We start from the raw sequence: 14,628 nt of genomic DNA, 5'->3' as shown, positions 1-14,628 counted from the left end.
CTCCCTATTTCCTCTTCATTTGTTATGTCTGGTGCGTTTTTATCTTGCTCCTTCATCTGCTGTATGTTTTTGTCTTCTCATTTTACTTATCTTGCTGTGTTTGGGGTCTCCTTTTTGCAGGCTGCAGGTTCATTATTCCCATTGTTTCTGGTGTCTTTCCCCAGTGGATAAAGTTGGTTCAGTGGGTTGTGTAGGCTTCTTGGTGGAGGGGAGTAGTGCCTGTGTTCTGGTGGATGAGGGTGGATCTTGTCTTTCTGGTGGGCAGGTACACGTGTTGTGTTTTGGGGTGTCTGTGGACTTATTATGTTTATAGGCTGCCTCTCTGTTAATGGTTGGGTTTGTGTTCCTGTCTTGCTATGAAGCAAAATTATACTGAAAAAATCTCACACAGAAGCATACACATACACACTCACAAAAATAGGAAAAGGGAAAAAAGTAATAAATCTTGATCTCAATGTCCACCTCCTCAATTTGGGATGACTCGTTGTCTATTCATATATTCCACAGATGCAGGCTACATCAAGTTGATTGTGGAGCCTTTAATCCGCTGCTTCTGAGGCTGCTAGCAGAGATTTCCCTTTCTCTTTTTTGTTCTCACAGCTCCCGGGGCTCAGATTCGGATTCGGCCCCGCCTCTGCGTGTAGATTGTCGGAGGGCGTCTGTTCTTCACTCAGAGAGGACGGGGTTAAAGGAGCCTCTGCTTCGGGGACTCTGGCTCAGTCAGGCCACGGGGAGGGAGGGGTATGGCGTGCGGGGCGAGTCTGTGGCGGCAGAGGCTAGCATGACGTTTCACCAGCCTGAGGGGCGCCATGCGTTCTCCCGGGGAAGTTGTCCCTGGATCACGGGACCCTGGCAGTGGCGGGCTGCACAGGCTCCCACGAAGGGGTGTGTGTATTGTGACCTGTGCTCGCACACAGGCTTCTTGGTGGCGGCAGCAGCAGGCTTAGCATCTCATGCCCATCTCTGGGGTCCGTGCTTTTAGCCGCGTCTCACGCCTGTCTCTGGAGCTCCTTTGAGCAGTGCTCTTAATCCCTCTCCTTGCGCACCAGGAAACAAAGAGGGAAGAAGAAGTCTCTTGCCTCTTTGGCCGGTCCAGACTTTTCCCTGGACTCCCTCCCGGCTATCCATGGTGCACTAACCCCTTGCAGGCTGTGTTCACGCTGCCAACCCCAGTCGTCTCCCTGCGCTTGACTGAAGCCCAAGCCTCAACTCCCAGTCCTGCCTGCCCCGGCAGTTGAGTAGACCTGCCTCTCGGGCTGGTGAGTGCTGGTTGGCACCGATCCTCTGTGCGGGAATCTCTCCGCTTTGCCCTCGGCACCCCTGTTGCTGTGGTCTCCACCGCAGCTCTGAAGCTTCCCCCTCCACCACCCGCCATCTCCGCCCGTGAAGGGGCTTCCTAGTTAGTGTGGAAACCTTTCCTTCACAGCTCCCTCCCACTGGTGCAGCTCCCGTCCCTATCCTTTTGTCTCTGTTTATTCTTTTTTCTTTTGCCCTACCCAGGTACGTGGGGACTTTCTTGCCTTTTTGGAGGTCTGAGGTCTTCTGCCAGCATTCAGTAGGTGTTCTGTAGGAGTTGTTCCACGTGTAGATGTATTTCTGGTGTATCATCTGTGGGGAGGAAGGGGATATCCGTGTCTTACTCTTCCTCCATCTTCCCCTCCAGCCTCAACTCAGTGGCTTTTAGTATATTCACAGAGTTGTGCAAGCATCACTGCAATACAATTCTAGATCATTTTCACACCCTCAAAAGAAACCACAAACCCATTAGCATCAGTCCCTATTCCCACCTTCCCCCTACATTCAGTGATCCACTGATTTACTTCTTGTCTCTCTGGATTTGCCTAGTCTAGACATTTCATTTAAACAAAATCATACAATATGTGGCTTTTTGTGACTGGCTTCTTTCACTGAAAATAATGTTTTCGGAGTTATTCTATGTTGTATTGAGTATCCATCCTTTGTTTCTTTTCGTTGCCACACATTGTTCCATTGAATAGCTGTATCAGAACTGTTTAACCATTCAGCAATTGAAGAACACTTCCATTCTTTCCATTTACTGGCTATTACGAATAATGCAGTCAACAACATTTGTATATAATTGTTTGTTTGTATATGTTTTCAGTTCTTTTAGCAATATACCTAGGCATGGAATTGCTGAATCATGTGGTAACTCTATGTTTAACATTTTTTTAATCTTATGCTCATTTATTGTTTTTTACTGTTTGCCAAAATCCCCTTAAACTTATACTGTGTTATATGTTGATTATATCTCAGTACAACTGGAGCAAAAATAATTGGGGTAGGATCATTAGCAAAATAAAAACAAAAACAAAAGAAGAAAAAGGAAATAACTATGCACCAGTTACTGAACTCCTTCTTCTGTTGTCCTTAGATTTGACACCTTCCTCTAGTGGTCATATCATCTTGGGGCACTGGTCTCTACCTCTTTTCCCATAGATTTCTGCCCACTTGCCTATCAAGTACCATGATTAATTTGGTTTATCTTTTATTCTGTCATTTCAGCTGAATCCTTCAAGGAATTTGCCGAATTGCTCAACGAAGTAGAAAACGAGAGGATGATGATGGTAGGTCATTAACACTGGGCCTGGAACCAAGATCATCTCTGATCTTGGGAAGTTTTCTTGTCCTCATTGGTTGGAGTGACACTATGTTGTTTCAGTTTCTGTCTCATCATTACCTGGGTACTGTAAAGAGAGGAAATTGATCTGGTTATTCTATCTCAAGTTCCCATCCTGAGAGTTTAGCATTAGGTAGAGGGAAATTAGTCTATTCATTTCAGTGAGATAAGATTTCAGAGGACATTAAATTCGACTGTCGAACATGTTGACAAAAATTGTGGTCTTTAGTGTACTTAAACAAATTATCTATTTATGTGCTTATGTGCTTTTAGAAGTAATAATGTGGGCTTTATTTATGACATATGATTGTTTTATTTAAATCTATGTGAAAACTTTTTTTCCTTACATTTAAAGTCTAATTTATTAATATTAATAGACTTTAATATTTAGAGCAGTTTTCATTTTACAGAAAAGTTGAGTGGAAAGTGCAGAGAGATTTCATATACAGTTGCCCTTTGAACGTCACAGGTTTGATCTGTGTGTGTCCACTTATATGTGGGTGCTTTTCAATGAATACTACAGTACTACATGATCCGAGTTCAGTTGAATCTATTGTTGTGGAACCTCAGATACTGGAAGACTGACTGTAAAGTTATATGCAGAATTTTGACTGCACAGTGTGTGTGTGGGGTCAGTTCCCTTGACCCTTGCACTGTTCAAGGGTAAACTGTACTCCCTTTCTTCCCCCTCTCCTCCCCATACTGTTTCCTCTATTATCATCTTGCGTGTGTGGTACATTTGTTTCAGTTAATGAACCAACATCAATGCAATATTATTAAGTCCATAGTTACATTAGGGTTCACTCTTTATTGAATATTTTATGGGTTTTGACAAATGCTTAATGACATATATTCACCATCAAAGTTTCATCATAAAGAATATTTTCATTGCCCTAAAAATCCCCTGTGATTCCCCCTTCCTTCTCTGATATCCAAATCCCTGGCAAACATTTATCTTTTTACTGTGTTTTGCCTCTTCTAGAATATCATACAGTTGGAGTCATACAGTATATAGCCTTTTCAGATTGGCTCCTTTGACTTAGTAATATGCGTTTAAAGTTCCTCTATGTCTTTTCATGGCTTGAAAGCTCATTTCTTTTTGTCATTGAATAATATATATGCATATATTATAATCTATATTCCATCATATGGATGTACCACGGTTTGTTCATCCCTACACCCATTGAAGGATATCTTGGTTACTACCAAGTTTTGGCAATTATGAAAAACCTTCCATAAACATTTGTGTGCAGATTTTTGTGTGGATGTAAATTTTCAACTCTTTTGATTAATTTCCAAGGAATCCAGTTGCTAGGTTGTGTGATATGTCTAGATTTGTAAGAAACTGCCAAACTGTCTTCCAAAGTGACTACCATTTTGCATTCTCACCAGCTTTGAATGAGAGTTATTGTTGCTCCACATGCTCACCAGCATTTGATGTTGGCTGTGTTTTGGATTTTACCCATTTTAATATGTGCATGTAATGGTATATCTTTGCTGTTGTAATTTGTGTTTTCCTGATGACATTTGATTTGGAACATCTTTCCATATGCTTATTTGCCACCTGTAGATCATTTTTGGTGAGGTGTCTGTTCAGGTCTTTTGCCTATTTTTTAATTGGTTTGTTTGTTTTCTTATTGTTCAGTTTTAAGATTTCTTTGTATATTTTGGATGCCAGTCCTTTATCAGAAATGTGCATTGCAAAAAAATTTCCAGTCTGTGGCTTATCTTTTCATTTTCTTAACAATGTCTTTTGTGGAGCAGAATTTTTAAATTTTAATGAAGTCCAGCTTATCAGTTCTTTCACAGATCATGCTTTTGGGGTTGTATCTAAAAAATCAGCGCCAAACCAAAGGTTTTCTCATATGTTATCTTCTAGGAGTTTTATAATTCTATGTTATACCTTTAGGTCTATGACCCCTTTTGAGCTAATTCTTGAGAAAGTGTAAGAATTGTCTCTAGATTCCTTTTTTTTTTTCCCATGGGGAAGTCTGGTTGTTTCACCATTTCTGAAAAGACTGTCCTTTTTCCATTGAATTACCTTTGCTTCTTTGGCAAAGACCAATGGACTATATTTGTGTGGATCTATATCTGGGCTCTCTATTCTGTTCCATTGATCTGTTTGTCTATTTTTTCAGCAATATCACAGGATTTTTTTTACAAAACTAAAAAAATATTGAAGTATAGTTGATTTAAATATTGTGTTAGTTTCAGGTATAACAGTAAAGTGATTCATATATATATATATTCAAATTATTTTCCATTATCAGGTATTACAAGAAGTTGAATATAGCTCCCTGTGCTATACAGTAAATCCTTGTTGCTTATCTATTATATATATAGTAGCTTGTATCTGTTAATCCTATATTCCTAATTTATCCCTCCTCCCCTCCCATTCCCCTTTGGTTACTGTAAGTTTATTTTCTATGTCTGTGAGTCTGTTTCTGTTTTGTATATAGATTCATTTGTCTTATTTTTTAGCTTCCACATGTAAGTGATATCATATATTTGTCTTTCTCTGTCTGACTTACTTCACTTAGTATGATAATCTCTAGGTCCATCCCTGTTGCTGCAAATGGCAATATTCCATTCCTTTTTATGGCTGAGTAATATTCCATTATGTGTATGTTTATATATAAATATATATGTGTGTGTATATTGATATGTGTGTATATATATTTATGTATGTATGTATCACATCTTCTTAAGCCAATCATCTGTTGATGGGCACTTGGGTTGTTTCCATGTCTTGGCTATTGTAAATAGTGCCACTGTGAAACTTGGGGTGCATGTATCTCTTCAACTTAAAGTTTTAATTTTTTTCTGGATATATGCACAGGAGTGTGATTGCTGGATCATATGGTAGCTCTATTTTTAGTTTCTTAAGGAGCCTTCATACTGTTTTCCATGGTCACTGCACCAATTTACATTCCCACCAACTGTGTGAGGGTTCCCTTTTCTCCTCATCTTCTCCAGCATTTATTATTTGTAGACTTTTTAATGATGGCCATTCTGACCAGTGTCAGGTGATACCTCATTGTGGTTTTGATTTGCATTTCTCTAATAATTTGTGATGCTGAGCATCTCTTCTTGTGACTGTTGGCCATCTGTATGTCTTTGGAGAAATGTCTATTTAGGTCTTTAGTTCAGTTTTTAATTTTCTTTTGGTATTAAGTTGTATGAGCTGTTTGTATAGTTTGGATGTTAACTCCTTGTCGATCACATTGTTTGCAAATATTTTCTCCTATTCTGTAGGTTGTCTTTTCATTTTGCCAATGGTTTCCTTTGCTGTGCAAAAACTTTTAAGTTTCGTTAGATCCCATTTGTTTATTTTTGCTTTTATTCCTTTTGCTTTGGGAGATTGATCTAAGAAAATATCACTATGATTCATGTCCGAGAATGTTTTGCCTATGTTCTCATCTGGAAATTTTATGGTGCCATGTCATATTTAGGTCTTTAAAACACTTTGTGTTTATTTTTGTATATGGTGTGAGGGAGTGTTCTAATTTAATTGATTTACATAGCTGTCCAGCTTTCCCAACACCACTTGTTGAAGAGACTGTATTTTCTCCATTGTATATTTTTGCGTACTTTGTCATAGATTAATTGACCATATGTCTGTGGATTTATTTCTGGGCTCTCTGTTCTTTTCCATTGATATATATATCTACTTTTGTGCCAATACCATGCTGCTTTGATTACTGTAGGTTTGTAATGTTGTCTGAAGTCTGGATGGTTTGTACCTCCAGCTTTGTTCTTTTTCCTCAGGATTGCTTTGGCAATTCTGGGTCTTTTGTGGATCCATATAAATTTTAGGATTATTTGTTCTTGTTCTGTGAAAAATGTTATGGACCAATACCACACTATCTTGATTACTTTAACTTTGTAGTAAGTCTTGAAGTAGGGTATGAACTTCAGAGCTTGTTTATCAATATCCACAAAACAAATTGCTGGAATTTTGATTGGAATTGCATTGAATCTATAGATGGGACAAACTGACATCTTAAAAATATTGTCTTACTATTTGTGAACATGGGTTATCTCTCCCATTTATTTAGACCTTCTTTGATTTCTTTCTTCAGAGTTTTATAGTTTCCTCATAATGATCTTATACATATTTTGTTAGATTTATTCCTAAGTATTTATATTTTTTTGTGAACTCTATTTTAACAGTTGAATGAGTAATCTTTTTGGTGGTCCCTGGACTTGTACCACCAGTGTCACCTGGGAAATTGTTAAAAATGAAGGTCCTTGGCCACACACCAGAGCTAGCTGAGACTTAAATGTGGAAGTGCCTATGTTGGTCAATATTTATTTTTATTAGGAGCATGTGGGTCAAGTGGAAACAATGTTAAGGACAACAAAGTGGTCTATCTTCCCTTTCTCTCATTGGATGACTTTGTATTGGCAACTCAGTTTTGTTAAACCCATTTATTCCAATAGCAAGAGTTCTTTAATCTGTAATCACTCTTCCTTTTCAACGGGGTGGTACTGGCTTCTCAGAATACTGCTACCATTTCATCTCAGCTCCTAGAGAGTTAGGATTGAAGGCAGAGCCCATAAATCTGGGAAATTAGATCTTTAGGTGCTAATAGTGGCTGTGCCACTAACTTATTTGTGACTTCACACTAATCACTTTATTTCTTCTAGTCTCTCTTTATATGTAGAATGAGAAAAAATTTCCATCTTCTAAGTTTGTTGTAAGTACTCCAAATGATAAAATGAATATGATAGTGTTTTATAATAGCAAAAATCACTGATTATATAAATGTTTCTAGTTATCTTTTGTTGCCCCCAAGATTTGGCTTGTGGAAATTTGACTTGGGAATTTTCTTCATTTAAGAGATTTGCTTATAGTGATAGTTAAGAGAGGCCAATATGGGTAGTTTTCCCAGAGCCTGTTAGATGCCCCACTAGCTAATCCACACTCTACTAAATATTTTCTTCTGTTTTAAGAGTTTGTGGACTGCTACCAATGTTGATCTCAAAGACATTCACCCCTGTTTCATTCAGATACCACTAGAAATGTCAGCTGTACAACTCTTCAGCCCTAGTTGTTTCTTGATCTCTTTTACTTACCCGATTACAAAGCTCTAAAATATTGAAGAAGGATTCACCTTTTGAGATGTTTTTCTCACCATAATTGCTGGCTCTTTTCCACAGGACTGACTCATTTTCTTCTGTCTTTAATTATGTTCTGCCCTTTTGTTCCCTCAATTCTTCAGTCATGTCTTGAGTATTGGCTCCCTATTTCCTATTTAATTACAGGAATGCTGTGTAGGTTAGGCTCAATTAAGGCCTTTTACAACATGCCAGGGATCGTTCTTGACTGCACCTCTCTCATTTCCTGGAACTGTGGTAGAAGGACTCCTGTACCTCAATATGGTAGATGTTAAACAGCTTTCTATAATTTCTATAAAAAGAGGCCCAAAGAAGCTTTAGTAGAACATGAAGGAAGTTCATAGCCCTAGCATGTGACAACTGCAGGTGTCTAGTCATTCTCATAATGAATTTTAAATTGTTGAAGAAACTATGGAGGGAATAAATGAAGAGGAGCATCCCCACTTTTATTTCTTAAAAAGTACAGTGGGGGAGGTTGTAGTACCTCCGAAAGTGGCCTTTAAAAGTCTGGGTAACAGACTTTCTCTATGATTAATGATAAGAGGCTTGCCTAGATGTCTTTCTAACTCTGAAGGGGACTCTGTTGGCAATGGCAAGGTCTTTCTTTGAGGACTGCCAAGAATGACCTAAAACAGTGTACCCTCAATGCCTTCTTTTGGTATTGGTTAACCATCAAAGATTCCTGAGCAATTCTTCACTAATAGATTGAATGCCATCTCTGTTTTAGTAAGTGGCCTATCTAGTTTGGTTTTATTCAATCAGAACCAGATTTTAGATAAACTCACTAATGTGTTTAGAATGTCACTTATGCTGGGGCTTCTACTGTGATATAGTAGGCAGGAGCTTTTGTCCTAGAGAGCTCACAAAATGAATGCAGTGATAAGAAAGGGAATAAAGGCCAAGTTTACTTAAAAGGGCTTTTCTGAGTAATTGTTAGATTTCTAAGGAATTTAAAGGTAAAGCTGAATGGGAAAGAAAAAAGAGCCAATCCTCAGTGCGACATTTTCCTACATTTCTAGCTCTATGTTCTGGCAGAAATTAGTATAATAACCAGTGAATGTTAAAGAGAGGAAAAGGTTCAGAGAATCTATTTGTGTTGTAGGAGACAGGGAGCAGTATTTCCAATGCAATTAAGGAAAACTCTCGACTCTAATTTAAGTGAACCATGTGCTACTTTTCTAGACTGGGACAGGGCCAAACGTAAAAATAGTAGCCTTATGAACTCTGTGAGAAGTTACTGGCACACTTACTTATGCAAGAAAATCCCCCGTGGAACATGAAAAACTGGCACCTGTACCATCCTTGGGGTGCCTGCATATGCAAGGGCTCAGCTGAATATCCATACAGAGGCTTGACACATATTACTCTCTTTAGAAGTGGCATGTTCACTTCTTATTCAAAGACAAACTTCCTCAAGGTTTCCCAATTGGCTACTTTTGTGTTATCTTCGTGAAACTGGAAATAGTTTTTCTAATTATCTATTGCTACATAACACCCTATTCCAAAATGTGGTGACTTAAACTATTTAATTTTATCTCATGATTTTGTGGGTCAGGAATTCATGCAGGGGTCAGCTCAGAGATTCTTCTGCTCTATGTGGTGGTATTCACCTTGGAGGTGGGGTGATATGGAGGGTCCAAAATAGCTTCACTCACATATCTGGGACCTTAGTGAGATGACTGCAAGGCTGGGCTCAGCGGGTCTTTTGACAAGAAAGTCTACATTTGGTCTCTCTAGCTTGGTAGTCCCAGGGTAGTCCAACTTTTTATATTGTGGCTCAGGGCTCATGAGGAGTGTTCCAAGGGAACCAGGTGGAAGTTACTGGCCTTTTATGACCTAGCCTGGGATGTCATGTAGTATCCCTTCTGCTGTACTGTGTTTGTTCAAAGCAGTAACAAACCTACTCATATTCAAGGTAGAGGGGATGGAGACCTTCCTTCTCAATGTGAGGAGTATCATAGAATTTGTGTCCATGTTTTAAAACTTCCACAATAGTAAAGAAGAAAAATTATTCCCTGTATGTAATCTATGACACCAATAACTTAGTTTATTTCCAGGTGGGTACACAAAGTTGATAGCACATAATTCACAATCCATGGAAATGTAGAGTGTATTGGGCAAAGGAGACAGGCTGGTACTTTTAGTAAGAGAATTATTGTTTTCAATCAAGGATAGTCACTGGTGTCTATTTTTGATATCGTGGAGCTTTGATTGGGTGAGAGTTTGCCCATTTAGTTGAACGTTGAATCATACCTGGATAGAAAATAAGAGGTCCAAAGTGCCTGTAGGACTTGGATACAATATGTATTAATGCCTCAATTCGTGTTGCTTTTTGTTGGTAGTTTAAAAATTGCTTCTTACTCTGGAGAATACAGAACTGGTCGAAACTGGCTTTATACTCTCTATTCTATTTTTGTTATAAAGACATATCTTGTCTTACTGACACTTTGTCTCTTCTGATAACGAAGCCAGTCCCTCATTTTCTTGTCTTGTAATGGATCAAAATTAAATTGCAGCTAATTCGCACCTCTGAAGAAACAAACCCCACTTGTTGCGTTGGATAGATGAAATCTCCCAAGAGGTTTACATGAAGACAAAGCTTTGTATGTCTCTACCTGCCCACTGTGCAAGGGATTCAATTTGGATATGATGTTTTTATATTTCCAACACCATATTAATGCCAATATTTTTAGTACCTGGACAGGCTGTTCCTGTCAGGTTCTGAACTTACAGTTAGGTTGTTAGAAGGCCTGGTCCAGTATTCTCTGTGATGCTGTAATACACTCCTAGTTCTGAGGGAAATGTTCTGGTTTTATGACACACCAGGGCAGGGCTGGAAACAATTTATACTGGGATTTTTCCTGATGCTCTTCCTGCTAACTCATTTGCCTCCCATGAAATTATTTGCACTTGGTGCAATTGGCCTTTTCATGTATTTTCCCTTCCCTTTCTCTTCTCTTTTCCACATATACTTCAGGCTTCCTGTGTCTGTTTCTGGGCATGACCCTGGATATTTATCAATTAAAAACTCAGATCAGACTACCAGTAAAGTTACAGAGAAATGCCCCTAATGTTCCTTCTTTCATTTCCTCTCACAGCATTTGATTTTTTTTAAGGAGGAAAAGTTTACTTTTTCAAATTAAAACTTGATTCCACACCTCTCCAACTTTGGTATTAATGTTATCTCTGATTTTCACAGATTTTGATTTCCATGTACAGTTATATTAATTCCCAGACACATCACAAATATTGAAAGATTTGAAAGCATCAACTTAATCCCAATTTGCCATTATATTTTTAATGCAAGAATAAAGTTTTGGTGAGTAGTTAAGGAAATGAATCCAAATGTCTAATTATACCAATAGCTCCAACTTAAAACAAATTAAAAAGCTAGAACAGTGCTTTTAAAACTTGAGTGTACACACAAATTACCTAGGGCCCTTGTTAAAATAAGGATTCTTATTTGATAGGTCTGGGGTGGAGGCTGAGATTCTGCATTTCTAACAAGATCCCAGGTGATGCTGCTGCTGCTGGTTAGTGGGCCATATTTTGAGTAGCAAGGACCCAGAAGAGTTTTTGAAACCTTTGTTAATTTAAGTGAAATGTTCACTTTAACATTTCTTCATAAACCAGTTTGCATAAAGCTAGGTCAGTTACTCAACTGCTCCAGGGTTAGGGAGTAATTCCCTCATTAAATCCAAGATGTCATTGATTGTTAGATGAGTCATTATTTTATGTGCTGCTAAGAAGGGAAAACACTGACAAACTATGATGCATGGTGATTTCAGAAATGTTAAAATAGGAATCTTAGAATTCAAGAAATCGGGTGGTTTCTCTGACTCCTTCCCAGTTTCCACAATGAGTGTTTACTCTGTGCTAGGTACTTCGTCTACAAGATAGGTGCTGTGATGATCCTATTTGACAAAGGTTTGGAGTGGCAAATTACCTTAAGTGGCACAGCTGGAATTTGAACCCTGGTCTCTATGACTGGAGAACCCACACTCTCATCTTCTCCCCCACAGGAAGGGCTCTTGTCCTTGAGAAAAATGCTCCCCTGTGCTATCTCCCATGGTATTCACTTAAGGTAATCGTCAAAGCATTTGATTTTAAAAGACCAATATGGGAAACACAGTAACAAAACTCAACAAACCAGCAAACTAGTTAACGTTTTGCAGGATGGTGTATTACAAGGAAATACCCTAGTAACAATGAATGTTGAATCTGAACCTTGCTAATCTACAAGTTATTTTGCGTGTTCTTTCTTTTTCTCTAGGTACACAATGCTAGTGATTTGCTGATCAAACCCCTGGAAAATTTCCGGAAGGAACAAATAGGCTTCACAAAGGTACATTTTCTCTACATGTATAAGATATTTTTTTATAGCAGTTGAGTAGTTGTTTGGGCTACCACCCTTTACTCTTCAGAGGTGAGGAGGATTCGTCTCTATAGGAAAACTCATTATCAAAAAATGTGAGACAATCTGGATTTGGCTCCTGACTGTGCTTCCAACTAGCTCTATAACTGTGGACAAGACATTTCTTTTGGAGCTTCAGTTTCTCCATATGGAAAATGGGGAGCTTGATAAATAGCTATTATTTAAAGGTGACTTACCATGTGATGAGCCCCGGGCTAGGTGTTTTACGTTCATTCTCTAATCAAAGCAACCCTGTGAGGTTCTGGTATTATCCGCATTTTACAAGTCATGCAACTGAGGTTTGAACAAGATAAAGAACATGATCAAAGTTATAGCTATATAGTTAGTAATTAACAGTTGACAAGATTTAAACCTGAGAATCTATTTAGCTTCAAATCCCACATTCTTCCATTAAACTATAGTCTAGATCTATGCTGTCCAATATGGTAGCCACAAGCTATATAAAGAAAATAAAATTAATAACTCAGTTTCTCAGTCATGCTAGTCACATTTCAAATGCTCAGTGAGTCACATGTGGCTAGTGGCTACTGTATTGGACAGGGCAGCATTGTACCAGATAATGTCAGTTCCCATGGATCTCTCTGATTCCCCAGTGTCTCATGAAGGGGTATGAATAATTGTCAAGTTTATTCTTTACAACTAGGTGTAGGCCTATCTTGTAAGCTCCAATATGTATGTAACATGTGACCAAGACAGCCTACCAGAACTAAATGTAGATTCTTGACCAAGCATCTGGCCCTTTTAGGACTAAGAACACACTGCACAGTGGTTATCATATGGAATACTTTGACAAGCATTTTGGATGAGGCTATGAAAGTAGCAAGTTATGAGAAGAAAGAGCAGACTAGTGGATGTGCTTTCCATTGCCTGGTATCATCAGTCAGGTTGACATGGCATTATGTGAGTAACTGGCATTCAAGCAAAGTGAGTTCTCTGGATAGGCCAGCAATTCTGGATTCCGCTCAGTCCATCATTGAATACTTAATTGGGAAAATGTATAATTGAAGGAAAAAAGAGCCTTTAAAACCACAAGTGTGGTATGAAAATAATTAGCTACTTGTTAAGTGCCATGACAGTTGTTAACATAACACTGATTAAGTGGATGAAGAAGGACAGATGATGGGAAAACCCTTACATCTGGTTTTCTTTCATTCCCGGTGAGAATAGGAAAAATGAAAGTAAGAATATGCTGCAGTGGTTGACTTCATGTCATCTAAGGGAAAGGAAAAAATTTTCTGTTATGTAATTCCTATGTCCCATGCCTGGGCTGGGGATTTTACATATTCAGTCTTCCTTAATTCTTACAGTAAACCTGTGAGGTAGTATGTACATTATTCACTATCCCAATGAAGAAACTGAGTCTCAGAAAGGTGAAATTCCTGTTAGTCTTTTTTTTTAAAGTGGCTACATACAATATAATATTCCATTAACTAGCTGTGCCATAACCCATTTATGCATTTCTCAATTGTTGGTCATTTAGGTTTTTTCTGATTTTTTTTTTACTATCATAAAAAAACATTGTAATGAACATCCTTTTACATACAGATTTTGAAACTTGTCTAATCATCTCCTTAAGATACATTCCTGAAGTGATATTGATGGATCACATGCATGTTTCTATTTTTGTTTTCAAAATGCACCGTTTAAAAATTTTTTTTATACAGCAGGTTCTTATTAGCTATTTCATACATGTTAGTATATGTATGTCAATCCCAACCTCCCAATTCATCCCTCTACATTCCCCCCTTGGTTTCCATACATTTGTTCTCTACATCTGTGTCTCTATTTCTGCCTTGCAATGTGGTTCATCTGTACCATTTCTCTAGATTCCATATATATGAGTTAATGTACGATATTTGTTTTTCTCCTCCTGAATTACTTCACTCTGTATGACTCTAGCTCCATCCACATCTCTACAAATGACCCAATTTCGTTCCTATTTGTGGCTGAGTAATATTCCATTGTATATATTTACCAAAACTTCCTTATCCATTCATCTGTCAATGGGCATTTAGGTTGCTTCCATGACCTGGCTATTGTAAATAGTGCTGCAATGAACATTGGGGTGCATGTGTCTTTTTGAATTATGGTTTTCTTGGGGTATATGCCCAGTAGAAGAATTGCTGGGTCATATGGTAATTCTATTTTTAGTTTTTCAAGGAACCTCCATACTGTTCTCCATAGGGGCTATATCAATTTACTTTCCCACCAACAATGCAAGAGGATTCCCTTTTCTTCACACCCTCTCCAGCATTTGTTGTCTATAGATTTTCTGGTGATGCCCATTCTAACTGGTGTGAGGTGATACCTCATTGTACTTTTGATTTGCATTTCTCTAATAATTAGTGACGTTGAGCAGCTTTTCATGTGCCTCTTGGCCATCTGTATGTTTTCTTTGGACAAATGTCTATTTAGATCTTATATCCATTTTTTG

General features: G+C 38.2%; 1 protein-coding gene across 1 annotated transcript in view; it reads left to right on the top strand.

Moving 5' to 3' along the window:
* Positions 1 to 14,628, top strand: part of OPHN1 (oligophrenin 1) — a 450,814-nt gene that overhangs the window by 102,719 nt on the left and 333,467 nt on the right. The window contains exons 3-4 of the mRNA XM_024737336.1: positions 2,524 to 2,585; positions 12,033 to 12,104. Of these exons, the coding sequence (XP_024593104.1) occupies positions 2,524 to 2,585; positions 12,033 to 12,104 (134 nt within the window). The remainder of the gene's footprint in view (positions 1 to 2,523; positions 2,586 to 12,032; positions 12,105 to 14,628) is intronic.

Source organism: Neophocaena asiaeorientalis, unplaced genomic scaffold (genome assembly GCF_003031525.2).
Source record: "Neophocaena asiaeorientalis asiaeorientalis breed wild unplaced genomic scaffold, Neophocaena_asiaeorientalis_V1.1 scaffold372, whole genome shotgun sequence".
In the NCBI taxonomy this organism is placed as follows: Eukaryota; Metazoa; Chordata; class Mammalia; order Artiodactyla; family Phocoenidae; genus Neophocaena; species Neophocaena asiaeorientalis.
This window is presented reverse-complemented; position numbering and strand designations above follow the sequence as displayed.